Below are 24,234 nucleotides of genomic sequence, written 5' to 3'. Positions count from 1 at the left end.
TTAGTGTCAATAGCTGACAAAGTTTCTTTCTGTGTCTTTTTTTTCTTGCATATATTACCTGTGACTTGTTCAACACTGACATTAATTTAAAAATGTACCTCAATTAATAAATTCTTTTATTTGTGCCTTTTTTAGAGGGTGTAACAGTATGAGATGAAAAAAGAAAAAACAGGAAGTCAGCTAGTACAAATTAACATCAGCCACAAGTAGGAAGTGTATTTGTTATACAAGTCTCTTAGAGAAACATGAGCTTTTACTCACTATGTGGTTCTGTAACTCTCCTTGGGTTTTTCCTCTGTATATCAGGTAAGATTAAACTCTATCATTCTCATATACTGTCTGGGTATCCTTCATTTTCTAAAGGGCTAAAGAAGCTCTTGTTGTTTATTTCCTTTCATGGAGCAGTGGCTGTTAACAGCTTTCATCACTGGTAGATTAAATGTACCTCAGCAGTGACACAGTGATTCCTGAATGTTCTGATCGTCCTGATTCAGTATCTGAGTAACGCTAATACTGCTTCCTAATGTGGCTTGCTTGCAGAGGTAGAGAGCATGAGGACACTGAAAAATGTAGCTGTAAAAAGAGGAGGATCTGTCACTATTCCATGTCTTTATGATGAGAAGTACAAAGCAAACAGTAAATTCTGGTGCAAAGGGAACTATTGGTCTACCTGCAGTATCGTAGCCTATGCAAACTCAAGTGGAAATCCATCAGTCATTGATCATCCAGAGCAGAATTTGTTGACGGTGGAACTGAACTCTGTCTCTGAGTCTGGAACGGGTTGGTGTGCTGTAGAAATTGGGGATAAATGGCAGCCGGATGACCGTGATTATTTGTACCTCACGGTTAGTCAAGGTAAGAAACTGAAATGAGTCTGAATTATAATTGTTATAAATTCCCTTACACCACTCATTTACTGCCTATTTATTCAGATCTGTCAGTGAGGGAGAGCAGAGTGAGAGGTGAGGAAGGAGGCAGCGTCACAGTCCAGTGTCTCTACAGTGCTGCGTATCAGAATAAACAGAAGCAGTGGTGCAGATTTAAAGATGGACAATGCAGCACAGTGAGGACTGAAACATCCCAGAATTCAGCAGTGTACATCAGTGATGATGGGAGAAGATCCTTCAGTGTGAAGATGAGCAGACTGAAGAAGAGTGATACTGGATGGTACTGGTGCAGTGCAGGAGATCTGCAGGTTCCTGTTCACATCAGTGTCAGTGATCCACCTCCAGGTATTATCACAAACACTGATCAACTTTAACAAATGATGAGAGAGAAATCACACTGATTATTTTACTTTGTTTTGACAACAGTCACTACATCAAAGACCACAACAGTGCCCACAACAGTGCCCACAACAGTGACTACAACAGTGACTACAACAGTGACTACAACAGTGCCTACAACAGTGCCTACAACAGTGACTACAACAGTGACTACAACAGTGACTACAGCCGCTCATCAAGACAACACATACACGTAAGTAAGAAAGCTTCATGTTATTTAGGCATGGTGTTTTCCTCTGCAGTTTTACGTTTTTTTAATTTATGAACCATTTCAAAGATGGAAGTGATGTGAAAAATAAATATCATAAAAAATGGATATAAATCTGTCTGAGAGGCAATCACCATGAGTTAATGTATATGAATGAAGGAAAAATATTTAAAGTGACCAAACTTTATTTTCTTTTTCTTTTATGTTGTAAACAAATCTGATTCAAAGCACAATTCAGTTAACATCAGATGTTCATATTTGGAACAAAATTAGTGCATCAGTTCTTCTTAACACGTTTCTAATTTAAGTTATTTCTCACTCACGGTGTTTGTGAATTTAGTTCCCAGCAGTGATGAAACCATGTAAGTACAAACACATTATTCAAAAATGCTGACCAATTTAGTCCATGATGTTTTTCTCTGTAAATTTGTTGCCTTATTCAAAGACAAACATGTGAACATTACATGATCATTTCTTGCTTGTTGAAACTTTCTCATGTCACATGATCTTATGTAAATACACATGAAATCAATAAGTACCAGATTCACAGGAAAGAAAATTTTCTACTAATATAATTTTATATTTTATGACAATTTACACCACAGGTGGAAAGTAATAAAATAACTACATGTACTCTTGGTACAGGACTTTATTAAAGTAGAACGTTTAAAATATTTGTAAATGTTGTAATAGTTTGATACTTTCCACTTCTGCCTAACTAGAGAACATGCTAATAGGATATTTAACTACTGATGATGAAGGATTATTAATGCATGATGATTAATGATGAACTGAATTAAAGGTGGGGTCTCCAATTTTTGAGAAATGCTTCAGAAAAATGAGCCGGACCGAAAACTACACAAAAATCTAAACAAACGTGTAGCCAATGAGCAGAAAGGGGCGGGTCTTGTCAATATGTGTTTGTCAGAGAGTGTTCAGTGGGCATGTGTGACATTAGCAGAAAGTGGTTTTAACATTGACATGGAGGATAAAAACAAAGAAAGAAAGTGAAGAAAGACTTATGTTAAGGCAAGAAGTAGGACGTGTTAATATAGGATCAGCATTCCAGCACTGGAGAGAACTGAAGGAGCAGGAAGTTGGCCACATATTCACAGATTGGAGTTTCCCGAGTCAATAACTCCTGAGCTAAACGCTGTTACTACACAAATAACACCTCTTTTCTATCGTAGTAATGTAGAGAGGCAGCTACAACCGAGCTTTGTGTAGTAACAGCGTTTAGCACAGGAGTTATTGTCTCGGGAAACCCGAATCTGTAAATATGTGGCTGACTTTACTTAAGACGCTGAGGCACTTTTTTCCTTCTCGATAGGTGAGTAAGGTTGGTTTTGCTTTAGTACACAGAACTAACCTTTGTCTTTTACATGATTATGCTTGTTTGTTTATCTGCAATTGTATTGTTCTTCCCTTCAGCTATGATAAAGACATTTCTTTCCATTAGCTGGTTACATATGTATGTGTGGGCGGAGCTATCAATACAGGGGTGGGACCCATTTGGGTTAAGGGCATGTTTGTTTTGGTGATTTTATATCAACATTGGCTTCCAAACATCAGAGACCCTACCTTTAATGAATATTTTCACTGCAGTTGATCCAGCCAGTCTGTGCTAAATAATGCTTTAAATGTTTGTCAGTAGTTTGGTTTGGACCCTGAACCATTGGTACCTGGTGGCCCTTCTTCTGCCACTGGTGATACTGGTCATCATCATCTGTATGCTCAGAAAGAAATGTGGTAAGTGTCCCTGCTGTGTCTGTAGTTTTGAATTAGTTCTCATTCTTCTATTATTTCAAATGCGCAGGTCTGAGATCCATTCACTGGAGGTTCATTAACAAGAAATTCAACACAATCAAATATAATACAGTGTTCATACAACCCGAGGACAGATTCAACGGTTTGACAGTCAGATAAATCAGTCAGGAGTCAAACACAGTGCACCTAGAATCTGTGGGCAAATAGAAAACAGGAGAACAGAGGGGAAGAAAGTCACATACACTGATTGTAAACTCACCTGTTATTACAGTCTGAGCCTTTACACTGTATTTGTCTGTAATGTCATAAATATCACTTGTCTTTTTCCTCTGGAGATGGCTGGTTATGAGCTTTCTGAACCCTGTAGTCCCACGGTTCTTACATGGTCATGACAGGGCGCAGGGTTTTTTTTTTTTTTTTTTTGTCTATCTTCATTAATGGTTTTCTTTATTGATAATAAAGTTAATACACTCAAAGCAACCATAAACAAACAAATGAGCCATTAAATCACTTAAAGTAAAACATCATTTAGGGCACTGGAAAGAAAAATAGCTAGAAAATGACAATTTAATGTCAGGAAAATATTTACAACAGAACAATCTTAAAAACCTTCACATAGAGAGGCAGTAGTGTATGTAGTGGGCATAACAACATCAGTGTCTAAATGTGTGACATGGACCACAAACAAACACCAAAAACCCCGACAAAACCCAGACCCATGTGTGTTTTAACTCAACATAAAGTGAAACACGACTGCACTTTTATTTCTTCTATTTTGAAACTTCATGCTGTTTGATTTTATTGATTTAGAACTTGATATTTCAATAAATTAGACCTTGTAAACTTGGAGTATTTCATCACCATTTCGTGGGGTGATGGAGGACAGGTGGGGCTTGAAAATCAGCCAAAGTTAGCAGAAAAAGTTTGAGCTCCACAGATGTACACAGAACATGAGTGTAAAGATTAGGAAGAATTTAAATGTAAATATAGGTGAGGTGATGGTGCCCTCTAGTGGCACAAATGTATTGTTGTTGTTGTTGTTGTTGTTGCTGTTGTTTTAATTAAATACATTTCAATAAATATTAAGTTTACTATGTGTTATTTATTTATTTATTTATTTATTTATTTATTTATTTATTTATTTATTTATTCTCTATTCCAGAGTTAGAGAATCAAACCAGGATCAGAGAGAGGAGCAATGACACCACTGTTCCCACAGTTAGTACTGTGTCTTATGTCTTATTTCAGTGCCTTTAGTACCTTTTAGCACTTTTAATGAACATCATCACCACAATTTCTCATCAGTGCTGTTACTTAACAGTAAATAAAATCTTTTCAGACTGAGAGATCCTACAACTGTTTACAGGACAGGAAAGAAGAAATTAAAACATTCATTCTTTGGCCACAGACATACCCCATAGGGATAGCAGTTTTAACATTTTACATATTTTTGCAGTTTTTATTTAATAAATATAAAATTAAAAAATGAAAATAAAAATAAATAAAATATGTTAACAGGTTAAGTGAGTTCAGATTACATTAATGTGAATCATCGAATTAATAAACTGTATTAATAATAACACTTTATAAAGAGAAGTGTGTGTGTGTGTGTGTGTGTGTGTGTGTGTGTGTGTGTGTGTGTGTGTGTGTGTGTGTGTGTGTGTGTGTGTGTGTGTGTGTGTGTGTGTGTGTGTGTGTGTGTGTGTGTGTGTGTGTGTGAAACAGCCAAACACTGATGAAGACCCCATTGTATACAGCACAGTTGCTGTTTCTAAGCCAAAGGTAAGATCAATACATTGGTACAATTCTGCATTTAATTGAAGATAATGATGATTATTGTTGTTGTTCTTGTTGTTCTTGGTGGTTTAGGCTAAGAATAAGCCCACTTGTACTGCTGAAGACTCGATTATATACAGCACTGTGGCTACAAAGGTAAAGATGTCAATCCATTGATCCAATTCTACATATTTCTATTACTGATTTGTTGTCCTATTGTCTTCATCTGTTCTGTGTGTCATATTAGTTTCTGTATTTATACTCTGATGATGCAATGTCTCATAAAGTCTGTTTAAATTTATGAAGCATTCCTGTGATTATTTATTTATTTTTAACCAAGAATCTCTGAATTTCACTTCATGCAATAACAATAAAATGCTTGGAATTATAATTATAATAATTTAAAACAATTTTTTTGTGTGTGCTTTTGTGTGTGTGTGTGTGTGTGTGTGTGTGTGTGTGTGTGTGTGTGTGTGTGTGTGTGTGTGTGTGTGTGTGTGTGTGTGTGTGTGTGTGTGTGTGTGGTTTAGAGTAAAAAACAGGCCACTTTTACAGATGAAGACTCCTTTACATACAGCACTGTGGCTAAAAGCAAGCCAAAGGTAAAAATGGCAATCCACTGGTCCAAGTCTACATCAATTTCTTTATTATTATTATTATTATTATTATTATTATTATTATTATTATTATTATTATTATTATTATTATTATTATTATTATTATTATTATTATTATTATTATTATTATTATTATTATTATTATAAGCAGGATGTGACCTACAGCTCTGTAAACACTACCTCTAAAATGAGTAAATTCTGTTAAATGGAGTCTGTTCCAGTTCAGTCCAAGCTACAGATCTATGTGTATAAACTGATAATAAACACTTTACTCACTAATCTGCCAGGGACTTTATTCATATCCTGTTCTAGGTTTCTCCAAATGATGTCACTAATGAGACCCTCTACAGCTCTGAGGTTTACCAGTAAGAGGTTTGTGATTAAAAATGTATACTTAACCCACTCAAATATGTAAAGTAAAATTACAAACCTTTCACACAGCAATTGTATTTATTCTCTTTAGAGGATGACTTACTGTCCACTGGCTGTGGGGCCTCAGGGATCTCTACTGGGTCGTGTGTCCATCCTCAATATCCTTACAGATAAAATCCCAGTCAGGACAAGGACAACATGCCCCACACTCACTCCACAGACATCACAGTCACATGACCCTCCGTCATTCAGAAACAAATGACGGTTTTCTCACTGTAGCTATCAGATTTCACTTATTCTTTTCAGTACTTTAATTTAATTTGTCTTTTGCTTGATCTGAAATGTATTTAAAGTGTTTATATGTCATGTTTTTATTTCAATATATTTTAACTCAAAATTCTTTTACATTAGCTCTTATCATTTCTGTTCACATGGTCTACAGTCCTTATATACAACATTAGTGTACAACATAACATACTGCAGAACCCACAACGCTTAATGAGTAAAAACCTGTAGGACAAATATCTTCTGATTTTAAATTAAAGCATGCTATTATTACACACTGCTATGCTACGCTATTATTATAACCGCCTAGTGAAGCCAGTGTTAATATGAGTGATGTTTAGGAAAACACTTCACATGGTGAAATTTTAACTATATGTACATAATCATCTAAGATGAAATGCTTTTCTTTTATATAATTAAGGAAATAATTCAAGATAACGGATCACAAGCAGCATGGACATTCTGATAAACTGTGCTGGAATCTGATTACAATCTGAATGGATTAGGCTCATGACCCTGTAATGATGAACAGACCATTCACTGTGGGAGAACATCACACTTAGTCTGTATTGTAGCACCGTGTTTGTTAAACCTAAAATCATACCATATATTTATGGGTCGTAAAAGTGGAAACATCAAAGCTTTAAGCAGAAAAATAGAATCTTAAGCATGACCTGATTAAATTTTTTTTTTTTACAAGAATTATGGCAAACTTAGTTCTGTCGTAATTCTTACAAGTCACAGAGTCTCACATACAGTATATAACACTGGAGCATAAATGCCTATATTTCAATTTAAAAAAAAAAAAATTTATTCATCTTATGCACTTACATTTACATATAAATGCAATAACGAACAAAGTGCTGCTTATACTGTAAATGTCTGATAACAATTTGAAACATTTATGTTTTTAATGTTTGTTTAAGATGCAATAATTTAGCTGTAATGATTGAGTGGTGAATGTAATGATGTGCAGGATGATGCAGAACTGTACGTACTGTAATGTGGAACAAACGGTAGGTTGGGGTCTGGCTGTCGTAGAATAGGGGCTGTGGTGAAACTTTTGTGGGAGTTTGTACATTTGTAATTGTACGCTAAAAGGGCAATTGTCAGTGCTCACCTTAGTGCTGCATGGAGTGGCCTTCTCAGGACAGGCTGAACAGCAATGACCTGCTTGACCACAGTAAAGGTAGAGCCGTATGCACAGACGACACTGACGCATCTTTGGAGATACATTTGGCAATATAAAGTATTGGAGATGAGCTCTGCCTGAAGGGAAAGGTTTAGGCCTTCTTAGAACATGGCTTTCAGTGCTGCATCCTTTCAATGTAATTTCCTTTATGTTTAATTCATTCAGGTCTGCCTGGAAATCACACAAAAAACAATCCATATCATTTGTAAGTACTGAGATATTTTACACCCCTGCAACCAAATGTGTAGAATTTATTCATACATAGAATTATTAGATCACTAATAATGAAAAAAGTATTTTGCAAAAAATAAACAAAAAAACATGTGAAGTAAATAACTACATGTCGTCTGGTTACAGTACTTAAGCTGACAGTTTGTGAGGGTAGTGGAACAACTGCTTGGAAGGTTGTGAGTTCAAATTCCAGCACCAATAACAGGCTGCCACTTCTGGGCCTGTGAGAAAGGCTGTTAACACTCAAGTGCTCAGATGTGTAGTATAAGGGACTCTGGATAACGAAGTCTGCCAAAAAGTCTATGTTTACTGTAAGAGTACTTCTTTATTAAAGTGTAATGAACTCAGAGTTTGTTTTATTTGCTTGAGGTTTTCTTTATTTCTTTTTTATTTTTTACAAATAAATAATACAGTTTTGGTATTTAAAAAAAAATCATTACATCCCACAAAACAACAGTCTTCCTATTAGCTGTTTAATCACTCAGGTCAGTGATGCTCATCTGTCTCTACTGTCTCAGACACACACACACACACACACACACACACACACACACACACACACACACACACACACACACACACACACACACACCTTGGGTGATGGTGTTATGAATAGTTATTGTAGTAAATGGTTTTATGCTTTGCCCATAATCTCCATTATTACAGTATGGGTCAAAGCACCAAAGTGGCATTTTGAGGTCAAAACTATTTTTCTGAATATTTTTCAATCAATCCAAACTGCAAGCCAGACTATTAAGTTTCCCAACTTCAACATTTGCAAAAAGATGTATAAGAATTTTGTGAACAAGTTCTAGAATGTTTGTTCCTGTATTTTGACTAAAACTCATTAGTAATCAAAACACATTGAGATTTAATTTATAAAACTGAAATAAAACAATAACAACAGAACATGGCAGCCACAGGCCTAATGCACTCAGACAACTGTAATGTAAAGAGTTTAGTTACACTGATGGAGCAGAGTTACAGCCTGTCTGTATTTGCAGAGGGAAAGAAAAAAAAATACAAACAAGAAACACAAAAACATTAAACTTTGCATACTGTATCATTGATCTAATTCAAAAGCAGCTTTATAATGATGACTGTGATATTTCTAGAACAGGGCTGACATCAACCAGTCATATTTCATCAGCGATTTTTATATCATTATTATTACGATATGTTATAGGATATATAGGATATCTATCCATCCATCCATCCATCCATCCATCAAAAAGTATTAACTTAGTTAATAGACCTTTTCTGTAAAAAATCATAACTGCATCCATTCATCTAATAACATTGTGTGAAGGAATATTACATTGAGTTGTTGATTACAATAAAGTTTATTACAAAAAAGTTTCCCTTTCTCTGAATTGTTAATTGTCTCTATGATAAATGTCAGGCCACTCAGGTGTTTGTTCAGTCCCTTGATATATGTCGACACTGGACTACAGCACCTCGCTCCTGGCAGGTCTGCCCCTGAGCACCATTCCACCTCTGATCCTGAATGTAGCTGCAGGACTTGTTAAAAACCTTCCTATGTGCTCCTAAACCACCCCATTGTTATATTTCTCCCCATACTGGCTTTCAGTAGCCACACACTTCAGATTTATAACACTGAGGCATGTCTACAAAGCCAAAATCAGACCCGCAGCCTCAAAAATCAAAGTAATTAACACACCACTCACTGCACCACACTCCCTCTTATCTTCTAGCTCTGCACCACTGATCACACCAAGATTCATATCAAGTTTCTTCTCTGTTCACAATTAGTTCATAATTCTTCCCCAATTCTATATATTGAAGTACATATTATTCAGTGTTGTAATGTAACGGAGTACAAATACTTTGTTACTGTACTTAAGTAGAAATGTCACGTATCTGTACTTTACTTCACTATTTAAATTTATGTCAACTTTCACTTTTACTCCACTACATTTCCTAGATAAAATGTATACTTTTACTCCGTTATATTTCCACTAAGCATCTTCGTTACTCGTTACTACAAAATAAAATCAGAAGAAATGTGTGTGACTGCAATAAGGGAGATTTGGCGAATCACTGCTCCTAGATTACATTACACACGTCCGCACGCTCTACGGAGAAGCACAGGTACGCGCAGCGTGCACGCGCAGTCAGAGCTGGAGGCGTTTATCTATAACGGCGGCAACCAAAAGCAACCAAAAGCAGTGAAATGTCACTATTCTTATTACCAGAGTAGTAATAGCACAAACAAAATATTAAAGCAATATCAATACTAAATAAAAATAACATTTATTGATTTGGTCTTTGTCTTGTGAATATTTGTTTATCAGTGACTGCATTCACACTGTTTGTAGAATGCACACATACATGAACTGATCTGATTCAAGCCTGGCATCATTACATCATGCATAACCTTTATTCTCTCTTGCAGAAAACGCTGAACACTTTAGACCATGATGTTTTTCTCTGCAGTTTTATAGATATGTAAATTTGTTGCTTTATTGAAAAGATGAACATGTGCTTAGAGTTCAAACCCAAACACTGCAGTATTTAAGCAGTAAGTGAACAGGTGATTATTACACATGATACTTTCTTGCTTATAGAAACTTTCTCATGTCACATGGGATTATGTAAATACACATGAAATCATGCGTCATGATAATGTGCACCAGTGAGGGAAGTAAATAACTACATGTTGTCTGGTTACAGCACTTAAGCTGACAGTTTGTGAGGGTAATCAGAAATCACAGTTCTTTTTTTTTCTTTTTCTTGATTTTTTTTTGTTCAAATGAATAATACAGTTTTGCTATTTAAAAACATTTATTTTCATATTACAACATTACAGAGAAAAAATACCCCAAAAACTTCAGTCTGTAAGATTGCAATAGAATAAAGATAGTCACTTTGGTCAGTGATGCTCATCTGTCTCCACTGTCTCAGACAACATCTGGTGCCGAAGTGTAGAAGCCTTATGTTTTATTAACTAACTAACTAACTAACTAACTAACTAACTAACTAACTAACTAACTAACTAACTAACTAACTAACTAACTAACTAACTAACTAACTAAAAAATAAATATATAAGAGGAAAAAACATTCAATGTACTTTGAGATGTAGGAGAAAAAAAATTACTTTGGATGACTTATAACCAAAGAAAGTACCAGTACAGTGAACCATGTACTTCAGTACTGTAAAGCAACTAGACGTCACTGGAGGGATGATTCATATTAGAAGGTGAACAAAATAAGGAAACACACACACACAAACACATGCACACACACATTCATACATACACACAAACACACACACATATAAATTCACACACACACACACACACACACACACACACACACACACACACACACACACACACACACACACACACACACACACACACACACACACATACACACATGCACAGACACATACACTCATACATACACACAAACACACAGACACATACACACACACAAACACACTCACATAAACATACAGACACTCATACACACACATACACACAAAAACACACACACATTCACACACACCCATAAAAATATACAAATACACACAGACTAACACACACACACACACACACACACACACACACACACACACACACACATATACACAGACACACGCACACGCATGCACATACACACACACACACTCACACACACTAATCTGTTTAGCTTAGCTCATCATGATTTGTAATGTTGGTCCAATTTGTATTTCTATGTAACTATTTTTTAATTATATATATATATATTGTTGTTTTTTTTCTTCTTCTTTTGTACGGTGACCTTGAGTGTTCAGAAAGGCACCTTTAAATAAAATGTATTATTATTATTACATGCACACATACAGACACACACACAGACACATTTACACACGGATGCACGCACACATACACACAGAGACACACAGACACACACACACATACAAACGCATGCACATACACACACAGACACGTATACAGTACAAAGACACACACAGACACAAAGGATTTTTTTTATATACTCTACATACAGTACATACAACAAACAGGGAAGGAAGTGCTATTACACACACGCACATACTGTACACCCACACACACATACAGTACACACGCATGCACATACACACACAAAGGCAAACACATACACACGCATGTACATACACAGACACACATGCATACTCACACACACAAATACTGTATACACACACATGTACATATACAAACACACACAGGCACATACACATGCACACACTAAGACACACATACACACACACAGAGGCTGGATGATGGTGTTGTGGATTGTTATTGTTAATGTTTCTATACTTTGCCCATAATCTCCATTATTATATGGGTCAAAGCACCAAAGTGGGATTTTGAGGTCAGACTATTTTTTTCTGATGGTTTTTTTGGTAATTACATTTTTTTCCCTGTATTTTGACTAAAACTCATTACAGTTTTTTTTCAGTTGCTAACAAGCATTGTTCAATACCGAAACCACATTTTCAAAACTGCATGAAAGCAGTCTGCATGAATGTTGCCAAACAGTTACATAATATTAGAAATAAAATGTACTGCAGGTTCAAGTCTCTGTGCTGAGTGATTGTGTGAAACCTGATGAACTTCCTGGTAGCATCTGGGTTTAATACTTTTAATGAAAATAGAGAAAAAGCGCTCCAAAGTCAACGAAACTTACCGATTTCTGAGGTTGTGCTCTATCTTTAAGAGCTCTTTTTACAGTTATAACCTGGTTGTTAAACCATATAACCTATAATGCATTTCAGAAACTGTGATCCAGAGACATCAGTCACTTAACAAGTGCAAATGCTTCCCTGTGATGGTGCAGGGTCTCTGTGTAAAAATGTGATCATGTGACCAGTCTGCACTTATAGAAGGTTTAAAGTGGACGAGTAATGATTTATAATCTTAATGTTTAGTTTCAATAGCTAGCAAAGCACACACACATAGACACACAGACACACAAAGTTTATATATATATATATATATATATATATATATATATATATATATATATATATATATATATATATATATATATATATATATATATATAACAATAATGGGGTGTTGTTGTGTTTGGTAAGGATCACTGACCATAATTTAACCAAATACAAAGTAGGCTATTTGTTAAATTTCCATGTTCAAATTCCATTAATTTGTGTGTGAGAGCGAGAGAGAGCGAGAGAGAGCTAGAGAGACAGACTGGTGTTGTTTGTTGCCTTTTTGGACTCTATCATTTGTAATGTTGCTCCTATTTAAAACAGTTCGACTGAAGCCCAGACAATTTTAGGGTCATGATTGAGGACAATGTCCTGTCCAGAGACAAGCTGTTTCATGTTGAGGTTTTATTCAAAGCGACAATCAAAAATACCCTCTCTGTTTTTTTTTTTTTTTTTTTTTTCATTGGTTGTTGCGTTAAATCTTACCCAGATAGTGTTATTTTCTGATTGTGTAGCCTCTTTTTTGATTGGCTGATAAGTGTCAGGGTCGACTAAGAACTACAGGGAGACGCGCTTGATTCCTGCATGGTTCCATAGAGACAGCGGTGCGGACAGATACATTTTGGCCGCTGCAGCATATTAAATATATGATAAATAGTCAAAAAGTTTTTCTGCGCGAGAAATTCCAAGTTTTCATTCTTTATTTAACCAGGTGAGTCAGTTGAGAAGCAGTTCTCATTTACAATGACGACCTGACAAAGACGCAACATAAAACAAATACAATACACAAACACAGCTATAAACAATGACATGTAAAAACAAACAAAATACTAAAAACAAGTACAGTGATCTTGAGTTAGTGACTGAACTGAATATTTAATGAAAGAAAGCGATATACATTAACTAAGCTTAAGAGTCCGCTGCAGATGATTCCAATCATATGCAGCAGAAAACTGAAAAGAGCATCGACCAAAGGACGTACGGACTTTAGGAATGCAGAAATTAAAGAATCGGCTAGAGCGCAGATTACGACTCGTATTGTTAACATTAAGAAGGGACTGTAAATGTGTGGCGGGATGTGTGGCGAGAGAGCGTGACAAAAAACCCAAATGAGTGTCTGTCATGCTGAATGTGTGACACTTGATAGCCCTGCAACAAACTGGGAAGGAAGTGCTATTACACACACACGTACACATACACACGCATGCACATACACACGCATGCACATACACAAACACAAAAACAGACACACATGCACATACACAGACATACACACAGACACATACACACATATAGACACACATACACATGCATGCACACACACACATGCACACACATACAGTACACATGCATGCAAATACACACAGACACACACGCATACACACACAGACACACACACTCATAGACATACACACAGACAGACATAGACAAAGACACACGTGCACACACACACATGCACATACACACACATGTACACACACATAAAGATACACACACAGACCCATAAACATACACATGCAGACACACATGCACATACACACACAGACACATACACACACATACAGCTACACACACACACACACACACAAACACACACACACACACACACACACACACACACACACATGCACATACACACACAGACACATACACACACACATACAGCTACACACACACACACACACACACACACACACACACACACACACACACACACACACACACACACACACACACACAGACACACAGACACACACACACATGCACATACACACACAGACACATACACACACATACAGCTACACACACACACACACACACACACACACACACACACACACACACACACACACACACACACACACACACACACACACACACACACACACACACACACACACACACACACACACACACACAGGCTGGATGAAGGTGTTGTGGAATGTTATTATTGTTAATGTTTCTATACTTTGCCCATAATCGCCATTATTATAATGGCCAAAGCACCAAAGTGACATGTAGATGTTGATTTTTTCTGATGATTTTTTTTGGTAATTACATTTTTTTCCTGTATTTTGAAAAACTCATTAAAAAACTCATTAATAATTAATACACATTGAGATTTAATTAAAAAACTGTATAATTGTTCTTATCCAAAAGCAGCTTTATAATGATGGCTTGTGATACTTTTAGAACAAGGCTAACATCAACCAATCAAATTATATAAGCCATTTCACATAGATATCATTCAGATATGATCACAATGACTGGATGCATGTTCATCTCTCGTCTCTTTATTGTTCTGTGTAACCTGGTGAGCTGTAATACACACTGTGATTGACCCCTGGTGTGTTTTCTGTTTCAGAGAGCCAGAGATGTTCTGTATCGCAGACAACTGAAGGACGTGATCTTGGTGACATCGAGAATATAAGCAGCTGGACTACTGCACCTCGCTCCTGGCAGGTCTGCCTCTGAGCACCATTCCACCTCTACAACTGATCCTGAATTCAGCTGCAGGACTTGTTTAAAACCTTCCTATGTTCTCTCAAACCACACCATTGTTATATTTTCCCCCTACAGGCTTCCATACATCAATAGTAAAACATTGAGGCTTGCACACAGAGCCAAAAACAGACCAGTAGCCTCTATCACACCCCTCACTACACCTCACTCCCTCTGATCTTCTAGCACTGCTCCACTGTCCCAATGTCTCTTCTCTGTTTTGCCTCCTCATTAAACTTCCCCTAGATGTCTGAACTGCTGTGTCACTTGGGGAGGAATAAAAAATAAAAAAATATTTAAAAATAAAACTTGCTGTCTGTCTGTTTTTCCTGCTTTATTACTTTTATAAATAAAAAAACATTCATTCATTCATTTTCTACCGCTTATCCGAACTACCTCAGGTCACGGGGAGCCTGTGCCTATCTCAGGCGTCATCGAGCATCAAGGCAGGATACACCCTGGACGGAGTGCCAACCCATCGCAGGGCACACACACACACTCTCATTCACACACTACGGACAAATTTCCAGAGATGCCAATCAACCTACCATGCATGTCTTTGGACAGGGGGAGGAATCCGGATTACCCGGAGGAAACCACCGAGGCACGGGGAGAACATGCAAACTCCGCACACACAAGGCGGAGGCGGGAATCGAACCTCGACCCTGGAGGTGGGAGGCGAACATGCTACCCACTAAGCCACCGTGCCCCCCCAAATAAAAAAACAAAAGCTTTGTAATTTTGTGTGAATAAAACAATCAAATGAATAAATCAATCAAAACTTGCTATGAACAGAGGTTTAGTATTATAAATAACATGTACTGCAGGTTTAAGTCTCTGTGTTGTGTGATTGTGTGAAACCTGATGAACTTCCTGGTAGCGTCTGGGTTTAAAAAATTTAATGAAAATAGACAAAAAGAGCTCTAATGTCAGTGAAAATGACCGATTTCTGAGGTTGTGCTCTATTACTAAGAACTCTTTTTACAGTTATAACCTATAATACATTTCAGAAACTGTGATCCAGAGACATCAGTCACTGAACAAGTGCAAATGATTCCCTATGATGGTGCAGGGTCTAAAAATATGATCATGTTACCAGTCTGCACTTAAAGAGGTTTTAAAGTGGACGAGTAATGATTTAATGATCTTAATGTTTAGTGTCAATAGCTGGCAAAGTTTCTTTCTGAGTCTGTTTTTTCTTGCAATTATTACCTGTGACTTGTTCAACAATGACTTTAATTTAAAAATGTACCTCAATTATTACATTCAATTATTTGTGCTTTTTTTTAGAGGGTGTAACAGTATGAGATAAAAAAAACAACAACAAAAAAAACCAGGAAGTCAGCTAGTACAAATTAACATCAGCCACAAGTAGGAAGTGTATTTGTCATGCAAGTCTCTTAGAGAAACATGAGCTTTTACTCACTATGTGGTTCTGTAACTCTCCTTGGGTTTTTCCTCTGTATATCAGGTAAGACTAAAACTCTATCATTCTCATATACTGTCTGGGTATCCTTCATTTTCTAAAGGGTTAAAGAAGCTCTTGTTTATTTACTTTCATGGAGCAGTGGCTGTTAACAGCTTTCATCACTGGTAGATTAAATGTACCTCAGTAGTGACACAGTGATTCCCGAATGTTCTGATCGTCCTGATTCAGTATCTGAGTAACGCTAATACTGCTTCCTAATGTGGCTTGCTTGCAGAGGTAGAGAGCATGAGGACACTGAAAAATGTAGCTGTAAAAAGAGGAGGATCTGTCACTATTCCATGTCTTTATGATGAGAAGTACAAAGCAAACAATAAATACTGGTGCAAAGGGTACTATTGGGCTACCTGCAGTATCGAAGCCTATGCAAACTCAAGTGGAAATCCATCAGTCATTGATCATCCAGAGCAGAATTTGTTGACGGTGGAACTGAACTCTGTCTCTGGGTCTGGAACGGGTTGGTGTGCTGCAGAGATTGGGGATAAATGGCAGCAGGATGACCGTGATTATTTGTACCTTACGGTTAGTCAAGGTAAGAAACTGAAATGAGTCAGAATTATAATTGTTATAAATTCCCTTACACCACTCATTTACTGCCTATTTATTCAGATCCTGATCTGTCAGTGAATGAGAGCAGAGTGAAAGGTGAGGAAGGAGGCAGCGTCACAGTCCAGTGTCTCTACAGTGCTGCGTATCAGAATACACAGAAGCAGTGGTGCAGATTTAAAGATGGACAATGCAACACAGTGGGGACCGAAACATCCCAGAATTCAGCAGTGTACATCAGTGATGATGGGAGAAGATCCTTCAGTGTGAAGATGAGCAGATGGCAGAAGAGTGATGCTGGATGGTACTGGTGCAGTGCAGGAGATCTGCAGGTTCCTGTTCACATCAGTGTCAGTGATCCACCTCCAGGTATTATCACAAACACTGATAGACTTTAACAAATGATGAGACAGAAATCACACTGATTATTTCCTTTGTTTTGACAACAGTCACTACATTAAATACTACAACAGTGAATACAACAGTGAATACAACAGTGACTACAACCGCTCACCAAGACAATACGTACACGTCAGTAGGAAAGCTTCATGTTATTTAGGCATGGTGTTTTCCTCTGTAGTTTTACTTGTTTTTTATTCATTAACCATTTCAAAGATGGAAGTGATGTGAAAAATAAACATCATAAAAAATGGATATAAATCTGTCTGAGATGCAATCACCATGAGCTAATGTACAGTATATGAATGAAAGAAAAATATTTCAAGTGACCAGACTTACTTTCTTTTTCTTATGTATTAAACATTCATTCATTCATTCATTCATTCATTCATTCATTCATTTTCTACCACTTATCCAAATGTTGTAAACAGATCTGACTCGAAGCACAATTCAGGTAACATCAGATTTACATATTTAGAAGAAAATTAGTGTATCAGTTCTTAACACACGTTTCTAATCTGAGTTATTTCTCACTCACAGTGTTTGTGAATTCAGTTTCCAGCCGTAATGAAACCACGTTAGTACAAACACATCATTATTCTCTCTCACAGAAAATGTTGAACACTTTAGACCATGATGGTTTTCTCTGCAGTTTTAGAGACATGTACATTTTTTGCTTTATTCAAAGACAAACATGTGAACATTACATGATCATTTCTTGCTTGTTGAAACTTTCTCATGTCACATGATCTTATGTAAATACACATGAAATCAATGAGTACCAGATTTAGGAAAGAAAATTTTCTACTAATATCATTTTATATTTTATGACAATTTACACCACAGGTAGAAAGTAATGAAATAACTGTATGTACTCTTGGTACAGTACTTTATTTAAGTAGAACATATAAAATAGTTGTAAAAGTTGTAGTAGTTTGATACTTTACACTTCTGCCTAACTAGAGAACATGCCAATAGGATATTTAACTACTGATGATGAATGAAGGATTATTAATGCATGATGATTAATGATGAACTAAATTAATATGAATATTTTCACTGCAGTTGATTCAGCCAGTCTGTGCTAAATAATGCTTCAAATGTTTGTCAGTAGTTTGGTTTGGACCCTGAACCATTGGTACCTGGTGGCCCTTCTTCTGCCACTGGTGATACTGGTCATCATCATCTGTATGCTCAGAAAGAAATGTGGTAAGTGTCCCTGGTGTGTCTGTAGTTTTGAATTAGTTCTCATTCTTCTATTATTTCAAATGTGCAGGTCTGAGATGTGAAAATCCATTCACTGGAGGTTCATTAACAAGAAACTCAACACAATCAAATATAATACAGTGTTCATACAACCAGAGGACAGATTCAAAGGTTTGACAGTCAGATAAATCAGTCAGGAGTCAAACACAGTGCACCTAGAATCTGTGGGCAAATAGAAAACAGGAGAACAGAGGGGAAGAAAGTCACATACACTGATTGTAAACTCACCTGTTATTACAGACTGAGCCTTTACACTGTATTTGTCTGTAATGTCATAAATATCACTTGTCTTTTTCCTCTGGAGATAATGTTGATGGCTAGTTATGAGCTTTCTGAACCCTGTAGTCCCGCTGTTCTCATTGTCGCCCCATAGTGGGGAATAAAGGCATGACAGGGCAAAGGATTTTTTTTTTTTTGTTTTTTTTTTTTGTGTGTGTGTGTATGTGTGTATGTGTGTCCCCGACAAAACCCAGACCCATGTGTGTTTTAACTCAACATAAAGTGAAACACGACTGCACTTTTATTTCTTTTATTTCGGACCTTCATGCTGTTTGATTTTATTTATTTAGAACTTGATATTTCAATAAATTAGATCTTGTAAACTTGGAGTATTTTATCACCATTTCGTGGGGTGATGGAGGACACATGGGGCTTGAAAATCAGCCAAAGTTAGCAGAAAAAGTTTGAGCTCCACAGTTTGAGCTCCACAACATGAGTGTAAAGATTAGGAAGAATTTAAATGTAAATATAGGTGAGGTGATGGTGCCCTCTAGTGGCACAAATGTATTATTTATTTATTTGTTTGTTTTTTTGTTTGTTAATTTATTTAATTGAATACAATTCACTAAATACTGAATTCAGTTGACTATGTGTAAATTTATTTTTATTTATTTATTTATTCTCTATTCCAGAGTTAGAGAATCAACCCAGGATCAGAGAGAGGAGCAATGATACCACTGTTCCCACAGTTAGTACTGTGTCTTATGTCTTATTTCAGTGCCTTTAGTATCTTTTAGCACTTTTAATGAACATCATCACCACAATTTCTCATCCGTGCTGTTACTTAACAGTAAATAAAATCTTTTCAGACTGAGAGATCCTACAACTGTTTTCAGGACAGGAAAGGCGAAATTAAAACGTTCATTCTTTGGCCACAAACATACCCCATAGGGATAGCAGTTTTAACATTTTACATATTTTTGCAGTTTGTATTTAATAAAGATAAAATTAAAAAATGAAAATAAAAAATAAATAAAATATGTTAGCAGGTTAAGTGAGTTCAGATTACATTAATGTGAATCATATAATTAATAAACTGTATTAATAATAATACTTTATAAAGAGAAGTGTGTGTGTGTGTGTGTGTGTGTGTGTGTGTGTGTGTGTGTGTGTGTGTGTGTGTGTGTGTGTGTGTGTGTGTGTGTGTGTGAAACAGGCGAACACTGATGAAGACTCCATTGTATACAGCACAGTTGCTGTTTCTAAGCCAAAGGTAAGATCAATACGTTGGTACAATTCTGCATTTAAATGAAAATAATGATAATTATTGTTGTTGTTCTTGTTGTTCTTGGTGGTTTAGGCTAAGAATAAGCCCACTTGTACTGCTGAAGACTCGATTATATACAGCACTGTGACTACAAAGGTAAAGATGGCAATCCATTGATCCAATTCTATATATTTCTATTACTGATTTGTTGTCCTATTGTCTTCATCTGTTCTGGGTTTCATATTATTTTCTGTATTTATACTCTGATGATGCAATCTCTCATAAAGTCTGTTTAAAGTGTAGGAAGCATTCCTGTGATTGTTTTTTTTTTTCTAACCAAGAATCTCTGAATTTCACTTCATGTAACAACAATAAAATGCTTGGAATTATAATTATAATAATTTAAAACAATTTTTGTGTGTGCTTTTGTGTGTGTGTGTGTGTGTGTGTGTGTGGTTTAGAGTAAAAAACAAGCCACTTTTACAGATGAAGACTCCATTACAAACAGCACTGTGGCTAAAAGCAAGCCAAAGGTAAAGATGTCAATCCACTGGTCCAAGTCTACATCAATTTCCTTATTATTATTATTATTATTATTATTATTATTATTATTATTATTATTATTATTATTATTATTATTATTATTATAAACAGGATGAGGATGAGGACACTGCTTCCAACAACAAAACTGTGAGTAAATTCTGTTAAATGGAGTCTGTTCCAGTTCAGTCCAAGCTACAGATCTAAGTGTATAAATCCATAATAAACACTTTACTCACTAATCTGCCAGGGACTTTATTTATATCCTGTTCTAGGTTTCTCCAAATGATGTCACTAATGAGACCCTCTACAGCTATGAGGTTTACCAGTAAGAGGTTTGTGATTAAAAATGTATACTTAACCCACTCAAATATGTAAAGTAAAATTACAAACTTTTCACACAGCAATTGTATTTATTCCCTTTAGAGGATGACTTACTGTCCACTGGCTGTGGGGCCTCAGGGATCTCTACTGGGTCGTGTGTCCATCCTCAACATCCTTACAGATAAAATCCCAGTCAGGACAAGGACAACATGCCCCACACTCACTCCACAGTCTTACTGTACATCACAGTCACATGACCCTCCGTCATTCAGAAACAAATGACGGTTTTCTCACTGTAGCTATCAGATTTCACTTATTCTCTTCTGTACTTTAATTTTTTTTTGTCTTTTGCTTGATCTGAAATGTATTTAAAGTGTTTATATGTCATGTTTTTATTACAATATATTTTAAATCAAAATCCTTTTACATTAGCTCTTATCATTTCTGTTCACATGGTCTACAGTCCTTATATACAACATTAGTGTACAACATAACACACTGCAGAACCCACAACGCTTAATGAGTGAAAACCTGTAGGAAAAATATCTTCTGATTTTAAATTAAAGCATGCAATTATTACACACTGCTTTGCTACGCTATTATTATAACCGCCTAGTGAAGCCAGTGTTAATATGAGTGATGATTAGGAAAACACTTCACATGGTGAAATTTTAACTATACGTACATAAACATCTAAGATGAAATGCGTTATATAATTAAGGAAATAATTCAAGATAACGGATCACAAGCAGCATGGACATTCTGATAAACTGTTCTGGAATCTGATTACAATCTGAATGGATTAGGCTCATGACCCTGTAATGATGAACAGACCATTCACTGTGGGAGAACATCACACTTAGTCTGTAGTCTGACTGTATTGTAGCACCGTGTTTGTTAAACCTAAAATCATACCATATATTTATGGGTCATAAAAGTGGAAATGTCAAAACTGTAAGCAGAAAAATAGAATCTTAAGCATGACCTGATTTATTATTTATTTTTACAAGAATTTACAAGAGTTCTGTCGTAATTCTTACAAGCCAGTGATGGGTTTTCCACAGAATCTCACATACAGTATATAACACTGGAACATAAATGCCTATATTTCAATTTTTTTCAAAAAAAAAAAAATAATAAAATAAAATAAAACATCTAACATATTTATTCATCTTATGCACTTACATTTACATATAAATGCAATAAACCACAAAGTGCTGCTTATACTGTAAATGTCTGATAAAAAAATGGAAACATTTATGTTTTTAATGTTTGTTTAAGATGCAATAATTTAGCTGTAATTATTGAGTGGTGAATGTAATGATGTGCAGGATGATGCAGAACTGTACGTACTGTAATGTGGAACAAACGGTAGGTTGGGGTCTGGCTGTCGTAGAATAGGGGCTGTGGTGAAACTTTTGTAGGAGTTTGTACATTTGTAATTGTACGCTAAAAGGGCAATTGTCAGGGCTCACCTTAGTACTGCATGGAGTGGCCTTCTCAGGACAGGCTGAACAGCAATGACCTGCTTGACCACAGTAAAGGTAGAGCCGTATGCACAGACGACACTGACGCATCTTTGGAGATACGTTTGGCAATTTAAAGTATTGGAGATGAGCTCTGCCTGAAGGGAAAGGTTTAGGCCTTCTTAGAACATGGCTTTCAGTGCTGCATCCTTTCAATGTAATTTCCTTTATGTTTAATTCATTCAGGTCTGCCTGGAAATCACACAAAAAACAATCCATAACATTTGTAAGTACTGAGATATTTTACACCCCTGCAACCAAATGTGTAGCATTTATTCATACATAGATTTATTAGATCACTAATAATGAAAAATTATTTTGCAAAAAAAACCAAAAAAAAAAACATGTGAAGTAAATAACTACATGTCGTCTGGTTACAGTACTTAAGCTGACAGTTTGTGATGGTAGTGGAACAACTGCTTGGAAGGTTGTGAGTTCAAATCCCAGCACCAATAAAAGGCTGCCACTTCTGGGCCTGTGAGAAAGGCTGTTAACACTCAAGTGCTCAGATGTGTAGTATAATATATATATATATATATATATATATATATATATATATATATATATATATATATATATATATATATATATATCCATATTTCTTTCTTTTTGATTTTTTTTTTACAAATAAATAATACAGTTTTGCTATTTTAAAAAAATCATTACAACCCACAAAACATCAGTCTTTAAGCTTCCTATTAGCTGTTTACATTTACATTTACATTTACAGCATTTGGCAGAATTTGTTTAAACACTCTGGTCAGTGATGCTCATCTGTCTCTACTGTCTCTCTCACACACACACACACACACACACACACACACACACACACACACACACACACACACACACACACACACACACACACACACACACGTTGGGGGATGGTGTTATGAATAGTTATTATTGTTAATGTTTCTATGCTTTGCCCATAATCTCCATTATTATATGGGTCAAAGCACCAAAGTGACATTTTGAGGTCAAAACTATTTTTCTGATGATTTTTCAATCAATCCAAACTGCAAGCCAGACTATTAAGTTTCCCAACTTCAACATTTGCAAAAAGATGTATAAGAACTTTGTGAACAAGTTCTAGAATATTTTTCCTGTATTTTGACTTAAACTCATTAATAATCAAAACACATTGAGATTTAATTTATAAAACTGAAATAAAACAATAACAACAGAACATGGCAGCCACAGGCCTAATGCACTCAGACAACTGTAATGTAAAGAGTTTAGTTACACTGATGGAGCAGAGTTACAGCCTAATAGCTGTCTGTATTTTTAGAGGGAAAGAAAAAAAACAAACAAGAAACATAGATCTAATTCAAAAGCAGCTTTAAAATGATGACTGTGATATTTCTAGAACAGGGCTGACATCAACCAGTCATATTTCATCAGAGATTTTTATATAATTATTATTAAGATATGTTCACAATGACAGGATGCATGTTCATCTCTCGTCTCTTTATTGTTCTGTG

At 35.9% G+C, this 24,234-nt stretch overlaps 2 protein-coding genes across 2 annotated transcripts; both read left to right on the top strand.

Moving 5' to 3' along the window:
* The first annotated feature begins 186 nt into the window (after positions 1–186).
* On the top strand, positions 187–15,323 carry LOC125138369 (polymeric immunoglobulin receptor-like). Its single transcript, XM_047806105.1, has 4 exons — positions 187–306; positions 541–855; positions 933–1,232; positions 15,041–15,323. The coding sequence occupies exons 1-4, from the start codon at positions 246–248 to the stop codon at positions 15,148–15,150; spliced, it is 786 nt and encodes a 261-aa protein (XP_047662061.1). The 5' UTR covers positions 187–245; the 3' UTR covers positions 15,151–15,323.
* A 1,214-nt stretch (positions 15,324–16,537) lies between these two features.
* LOC113634987 (polymeric immunoglobulin receptor-like) lies at positions 16,538–21,499 on the top strand. The gene is made up of 14 exons (XM_047806082.1): positions 16,538–16,648; positions 16,881–17,195; positions 17,273–17,578; positions 17,659–17,740; positions 18,040–18,062; positions 18,149–18,185; positions 18,723–18,817; positions 19,786–19,841; positions 20,310–20,366; positions 20,454–20,516; positions 20,822–20,893; positions 21,015–21,050; positions 21,176–21,235; positions 21,327–21,499. The coding sequence occupies exons 1-13, from the start codon at positions 16,588–16,590 to the stop codon at positions 21,230–21,232; spliced, it is 1,260 nt and encodes a 419-aa protein (XP_047662038.1). The 5' UTR covers positions 16,538–16,587; the 3' UTR covers positions 21,233–21,235; positions 21,327–21,499.
* The last annotated feature ends 2,735 nt before the right edge of the window (positions 21,500–24,234 follow it).

The sequence above is a fragment of the Tachysurus fulvidraco genome, chromosome 22 (genome assembly GCF_022655615.1).
Source record: "Tachysurus fulvidraco isolate hzauxx_2018 chromosome 22, HZAU_PFXX_2.0, whole genome shotgun sequence".
Taxonomy (NCBI): Eukaryota; Metazoa; Chordata; class Actinopteri; order Siluriformes; family Bagridae; genus Tachysurus; species Tachysurus fulvidraco.
Note: the sequence above shows the minus strand (reverse complement) of the source record. Positions and strands in the feature narration are given on the sequence as shown.

Bases quoted from the DNA above. Each gene is read 5' to 3' on its own strand.
- LOC125138369 (XM_047806105.1), top strand. From the start codon at position 246: ATGAGCTTTTACTCACTATGTGGTTCTGTAACTCTCCTTGGGTTTTTC. The intron at 307-540 runs GTAAGATTAAAC...GCTTGCTTGCAG, and splicing joins GTTTTTCCTCTGTATATCAG to AGGTAGAGAGCATGAGGACA. The intron at 856-932 runs GTAAGAAACTGA...CTATTTATTCAG, and splicing joins GTACCTCACGGTTAGTCAAG to ATCTGTCAGTGAGGGAGAGC.
- LOC113634987 (XM_047806082.1), top strand. From the start codon at position 16,588: ATGAGCTTTTACTCACTATGTGGTTCTGTAACTCTCCTTGGGTTTTTC. The intron at 17,741-18,039 runs GTCAGTAGGAAA...TGTTGTAAACAG, and splicing joins CACCAAGACAATACGTACAC to ATCTGACTCGAAGCACAATT. The intron at 18,063-18,148 runs GTAACATCAGAT...TCTCACTCACAG, and splicing joins TGACTCGAAGCACAATTCAG to TGTTTGTGAATTCAGTTTCC.